This window comes from Priapulus caudatus, unplaced genomic scaffold (genome assembly GCF_000485595.1).
Source record: "Priapulus caudatus unplaced genomic scaffold, Priapulus_caudatus-5.0.1 Scaffold1155, whole genome shotgun sequence".
Classification (NCBI taxonomy): Eukaryota; Metazoa; Priapulida; class Priapulimorpha; order Priapulimorphida; family Priapulidae; genus Priapulus; species Priapulus caudatus.
Genome location: NW_014578216.1, coordinates 82,503 through 89,513, shown reverse-complemented (window position 1 = coordinate 89,513; position 7,011 = coordinate 82,503). Strand labels below are relative to the sequence as shown.

The following is a 7,011-nucleotide window of genomic DNA, read 5'->3' as shown; positions in this document are numbered from 1 at the left end:
ACGGCCCACGGTCACGGCACGATTCAGGCGATTCTACAAGCTGCATCTGACTATGGTCAGATTGAGCTAAAAATTAGGCAAGTCTAGCGGCTGGCTTAGTTAAAATACATACTCACTGTGATCATGGGTGAGGTAATGTTAGGACCCCAGCAAAAACTCTGAGCAAATTCACCACAATGAGCATGGCTAGACGTCGCTTTTTCCGATCAAGGACTTGGAAGCTGTTAGGGATAGGGTACATCACACTATTGGCCCTGTGAAATGACGTTCACTTTTCAATCTCCAAACCTTCATCCCAATTATCCCAATGGATGCTGGTTATTACTGGGGAGTGGTGTGACTGGTTGTTCGGTGGGTGGTGGGGTATTACCAATACATGTCAACAGAATTGGCTGTGTCGGTACCTTTGTGATTGTCGTGCGCAGGACGAAAAACGTAAATATAAAATCAGAAAGTGACATAAACATTATATCTTTAACGTACTATAGGCTATAGTTCCTAATTAGTCTAGAATGGTTTATTAAAAATATAAATCGAGGGTACAGGTACCGGTGCGGTCGAGATGGGACAACGTTTACTGCATGTGTAGCCTTACCTAAACTGTTACAGAGTCACAGTTGACAGTTGTGCCTGTACTGTGACCTTGCAGGATGTATACAGTTGCTGTATATGCCCGCCGCCACAGAACTCACTCCATTTCATACGCAGTATCATGACCATCAGTTCATTTATAAAGCCACTCGTTATTTTCTCTCTTAATGCAGTCCCTCCGTACGCCACCGGATCTTTAATGTTATTTGCACAAACTTGAGCTTCTGCTAGTACTAGTTAGTACGCTAGTAAGTTAGTGTGTGTCAGCAGTTACTTTTCTTTCTATTTAATCAGACTTTTTGTTCTATCTGCGTCTTCGATATGGTCCTTGTCTTTGAATGAGTAATCTGTATGAGGTTATAAGCCTTATAACGGTAGCAACGGCTAGTATTATCGGTGTATACTTTATGTACCCTCAATAAAAGCTCGTCCCAACTGGCAACATTTTGCTTAGCTATTGGCTCCTTGCTTACCTTTGCTTCATGGCTTTTGGGAATATCATTTTTTCCTTACGTTCAAAAATTCACCAGGTTTCTACCTAGCTTTCGTACTATACTCGCTACACCTGTTTGCAGCAGTCCAGTGAGACATCCACGGGCACAATCCTCGACATACAATTATTGTATATCCTAAACTGAAGTTATAATAAACTACTACTCAAGGCCGCCTAGCGTGTTTCCCGCATACGCAGAACTGATTATGGGAGAGTGCTACTGTCGAAGGTGACATGAATACCAGGCGTATATTTTCGACATCGCGGCGGGCTCTGAGAGCATTGCTTGTATTGTGCGTGAGTGGGCGTCGCGTGGCCCGGTGGGCGCCTGGCCGCTGGCTGGAAGAGACGAGAGAGGAGAGAGGCGTGTCAGTGCGTAGCTTACGATTTTTTTTTTTCAGGCGGAGGATGAGACGGCACCGTGTAGGGAGGGGGAGAGACTTTGAGAGATTCGTTTTGATGAGGGCGACGAGGAGGGGGAGAGAGATATTTAAACGTTTTTTTCTGTGTTGTGATGTGATTCTGTTTACGAGACGGCAGATGTTGTGTTAGATTGTGTGATTATGGCAATTGGTTGTCGCAGAAGCTGAGAGATAGGAAAGTCGAGAGTTGGTGTAGGGGGCACTTATCTGGGGGCACAAAAGAAAGTGTAGGGAGGAGGAGGAGGGGGGGGGTCATGCGATGAGAACGATGAGCAATAGCGCCGGCGAGGGCCCCCCAAGCGAGGTGGGGACTGAACGCATGCGGGTGTTTGTGTGGCGGGGGTCATGTATTACGCGTGCGCGGCGGGCTGCGTCGGCGGTGTGTGTGGTGGTGTGCGGGCTGGCGGGCGTGCGGGGGGCGGGCGGGTGGAATCTGTGTGGTTGGTGGTATGTGTTTGCCATGTGTCGTGTGCTGTGTGCGTGTGCGTGTGCTGTGTGTATATGTGTGTGTGCGTGAGTGCGTGCGTGCGCTGCCGTGTGCGTCCGTGCCGCTTTGCGTGCGTGTCGTGTGTGGTGTGTGTGTGTGTGTGTGTGCGCCTGCTGTGCTTGATGTGTTGTGTGTGTGTGTGTTGCATTGTGTGTGTGTGTTTGATGTGTTGTGTGTGGTGTCGTGTGTGGGTCGCTGGGGCGTGGGTTTTGTGTGCGGTGTCGGGCCGCGGTGGGTGTGGTGGGTGTACGTGGGTGCCGTGTGGGGTCTGGTGGTGCGTGCCGTGGCGTGGCGGGGGGGTGGGGTTGCGCCGAGCCGCCCGGGTGGGTGCTGTGTGGTGTGTGTGGTGTCGTGTGTGTGTGTGTGTGTGTGTGTACATGGCGACATCTAGGAGACGTTGAGGTCATGTATCGCGCGACAAATAACGAAATACTGTGTAAAAGAAACTGCGGGTAGTTGACGCAGGTGTTGCAACCTAGCGACATCTATCGGCCGTCGTCGGACGTAAAACATTTATATTTCTACATACATAGCGATATCTCATTGACCTATGGTCTTGACCTATAAACCTATGACCTATGAACCTATGAACCTATGACATATGTCATATGACCTATGAACCTACCTAGAATAAATATCTGTCTATATAATTTTATGGTTATATATGGTACTCGCACTAGAACCAGTGATTGCTATGGAAACGAATTCGTAGTGTAGCAGACGGTACCGTAAGGCAGACGGGCCACAGGGGGCGTAAAAGGTTTTACATGGACGTACAAGTAAAAGCCATTTTATTGTACGCCATGACTGTAATTGATAGTTACAATTGATAACATTTAATATAATACAATAAATTTTAATAAATTAATTATGAAAACGGTGTTGCCGATTATATTGATAACATGTGACATTATGTAGCATGCTCATCACTTGTGATATATTCCATATCAAGAGCTAATAATAATAGGTAATATTAGCTATTGTCGGATCACCACCAAAATGTAATCAATTATAAGTTACCCTATTTCTGACCTATCCTGGAAATTTTATTAATTAATTAATTAATTAATTAATTAATTGGATCCGGATTACCACCAAAATGTAATTAATTCTAAGTTACCCCATTTCTGACCTATCCTGAAATTTTTATTAATTAATGAATGAATGAATGAATTAATTAATTGGATCCGGATCACCACCAAAATCTCATCAATTCTAAGTTAGCCCATTTCTGACGTATCCTGAAAATTTTATGACAATCCGTCCATAACTTTTTCAGTTAGGCTTAACCTGTTATTGTATCCAGGCAGCGGTGTCCGGACGCCGGCGGCCGGCGGGCGTGGTGGCGGGTGCCAATCAGGCCAATCAAGCGATAGCCGTACAGTCGAAATCCCCACAAAACCCACAAAGACCAACACTCAAGACAACACGCCGTCTGTGAAAACATTTAACCTCCGCCAGAGCCCCTGGTGGGAACATGGATACATAGATTACACTACCGTAATAGGATATTAATAGCTCTTTGGTCATAATATATAGGAAAGTTATTGTACTAATATAGTCAGTACAGGAAATATGTGCATGCGCGCAAAGTAGTGCCCTGGCGGGGGGGGGGGACGTGGCTTCTCAACTGGAAATTGGCAGAAAATTAAGGCCGTCGAAGATACTTATGCTTTGGCAGCTCGACGTGCGCACCGATCGTCCGGCAAGGACCCCTGAATTCCCTGTATATAAATCTAGGCATAACGCGGAACCAAGGGCGTGATGCTACGAGAAAAGTGAATACTATAGATCGGATGTTATCATGCACACATGCTGGCAGCCCGCCCGGCTCCATTTGGACCACATAAAAAAGGCCGAAGAAAATGATCCTAGTAGTCAACGGCGACCAACGTCTGAGGCCCAATTCCCTATATATTAATATAGGCATAACGTGGAACCAAGGGTGAGGACGGGACGGGATGAAGTAGGAGTTTTGCACCCTACAGGTTAGGGCGCTCTCCGATTTATAAACACAGGTCTCCTGATAATAATTTATTACAGAAATCTATTCTGTGATACCCCCTTACCATATTAAATGTATATTTACCAAAAAATACATCTCTTCTGGTCAGATATTGCGCATGCGCTATCACACTAACGTAGACAGATTGTGTACTGACAGGTATAGGCAGCGGGGACCATACAGACAAGGTTTTCTTCTTATTGGTTAGGGGGTATCCCAGCATAGATTTCTGTAATAAATTATTTTCAGTAGACCTGTTTATATAATTAGGATAGCGTTTTATCGTGGTATTTGTGCGGTCTCGGGGCCGTTTTAAAATGACGATGCTTTCGTTCTAAATTCGAATTCGTCGGTTGCTTCCTCTCTTATAAACTTCTAGATATGATAAGCAATGTGAATATAAGGCCCCTACATTTTATTAAATGCCCTTGTTATTTTATCCGTGCTGACTGGTATATAGTTTAACTCACTCTTCAGTGTGTTTAAGAGATGGAACGTGAGAGAGAGAGAATTGTAAACGATGGCATGATAGCTGTGTGTTTAGGGGAAACTGAACAGGCGTGTTGGCAACTACACGACGATCTAATGACAGACATACCGCGAAACTTTCTGTGTTAGGATGATTTAGGATTTTGTTATTTTACATCTGTAGTATTATTAATATATACAGACAGAAATTGACAAAATGATGAAAATGTCTTTATTTTACATCAGTAAAAATTGTAATGAGACAAGAAATGACAAAGGAATATTATACTGCGCTATACGTTTCACCTTTTAGCATCATACAATAAATCGCACATACACGAAAATGATGTTGTTTATTATTATGAATTAATTAACGCATATCAAATTCATAATTCGGCACAGCATAGATTTAGTATAGCTGACATAGCAAGTAGCAAGACTGTCAAAAAATAAATAATAATTCTTTTCACGCAAATTTGCACGATGCAACTTGATATTTAGAAATGCAGAGTACAGATTCAATGCGACCTCTTCCCTGCACCACCGAATACACATGACCTACGACCTGCGTGTGGTGGAATGCTCTTATTATTTCACATACTATTATATGTAATTATACGTGTGCACACATATAACTTACTTCACCATATACAAGAAGCATTCATATTGGTGCACACAACATATAGAAGCGATCATCGCTTAAAAAAGTCGGTCAGCGTTTTCTGCCCATGCAAGAGGGCCACTTGTTTTCGTCTCTTACAAGCACCTGGGTTTTTATGCTGCTTGATTTCTTGCTCTGCAGTTCTCTCAATAGGCAGGGGACGTTTAGCCCTGTTTTGGCCATTACGCACCCTCTTATTGCCTGCCTTGCTGGAAACTGGTGTGGCTGTGGAAAACAGATAAATTTAACCGTAATTAGATTGTCACGAATACCATCAATCAAAATAATTATTATTATAATAAATTATTGATCTTATGATGTGAAAAGCTAAGCATCATCGCATGATATATCGTGTATTCCTGAGAGAAGTTTGGCAATCGTTGTACGTTAAATCTGTAATCGTCGTTGACCAATCACCTGACGCAGTAATGGCAATTTCACCAGCGCTTAATTCCGTCTCCGCATCGTTTCTCCTAGGGCGCCCTCTGGTGGCGTCCGAGTTCAGCCTAGATGCACCAACGTTCTTGGGCGTTGCTCTGCTGACTAGTGTACTGTAGGAACATACACACGATCACACACCTACATGCCTATCTAACCACAGCATCAATTAGCACAGGTGACCAGTGAATCCCAGCAGAAGCGCTCGCCTTGCTTTAACACATATACAGCACACAAAAAGTGCCCTACTGTCAATCCCGTACGTATAGGTCACTCAAGGGTTAACCGAAAGCCTTCTTTATAGACAGGTGTCCGTTCTATAGGGATGGTTTCACTGTATAACTGCCACACAAGGAAATCTTTTACAGACAGACGTTGGCTTTGTATAGATGACTGCTACGACAGGTTTAACCGTATATGTATGCAGCAGGAAGTTCTGTACCTGGAAGTTTCGCAAACTCCGGGCGATCGGAGAAGGTGGATCTCCTCTATTGCGTCCTTTTGAGTGAAGCCAGCGTCTATAGCAGGTTCTGCCCATGTCAGACATGAACCGTATCTCTGAGGTCTGGTGATCTAAAACATATCATTGAAAAACATCAACGTTTAAACACAAATATTTAAACAAATGGTTTAATAATTTTATATAATAGTTTTATAATTTAATAAAGTAGTTTATAACTTCCATTAAAAATCTGTGGATGAACCCTTTTTTTTTATCTAAAAGAGGATTTATTACAAAAACCTGACTATTTATTCAAACTAATTAGAGACTTAACAACAGTGATGCTATTCCAAAATGCGATAGCTTGTGCTTTTTTATATTGAAGACTTGGATACATCTACTTTAACCAGAAATACATTGTCAGCCCTATGTAGGAAACGTTATGCAGGGGAGGATAACTGGAGACGGTGACAATTTCTAAATAAACCAGGACTGCCAGGTTGGAAGTAAATACTTGGGCAAACCAGAGGAGGCTTACATGCAGACGCACACGCACACATCGCACGTTTACGCTTACACGTACGGAGGGGTTTTACGCGGAATTAGATCTAGAATTAATGGAAAAAGTAAAGGAGGAAACAAACCAGGAACAGACAGCTAGTAGTTAGTACCGGGACTGGCCCCAGGATATGCACATGCCGGTGATAACGGTGACGCGAAAGTGTCTGCGCAAGATTACCAACCGGAGATTACCAGATTACCAACCGCAAGATTACCAGATTGTAACTAAGCTTACATCCGGGAGGCCCTTACACAAAGATTTGCAACAGAGTCAGTTAAATAAAAATGAAAATAGGATCTGCTATCACTCGAAAATCGTAAGACTGAATATATATATATATATATATATATATATATATATATATATATATATACTATAATAATAACTAATATAATATAATATAATAATAATAATAATATAATATAATATATATATATATATA

At 42.7% G+C, this 7,011-nt stretch overlaps 1 protein-coding gene across 2 annotated transcripts in view; it reads right to left on the bottom strand.

Moving 5' to 3' along the window:
* Nucleotides 1–4,675: 4,675 nt before the first annotated feature.
* LOC106815600 (PCNA-interacting partner-like) overlaps nt 4,676–7,011 on the bottom strand; it is a 19,078-nt gene continuing 16,742 nt past the window's right edge. For both annotated transcript variants that reach the window (XM_014820081.1, XM_014820082.1), the window contains 3 exons: nt 6,008–6,138; nt 5,545–5,678; nt 4,676–5,352 (listed from right to left, as the gene is read on the bottom strand). In XM_014820081.1, the coding sequence (XP_014675567.1) occupies nt 5,159–5,352; nt 5,545–5,678; nt 6,008–6,138 (459 nt within the window). In that variant the 3' untranslated portion in view covers nt 4,676–5,158. The remainder of the gene's footprint in view (nt 5,353–5,544; nt 5,679–6,007; nt 6,139–7,011) is intronic.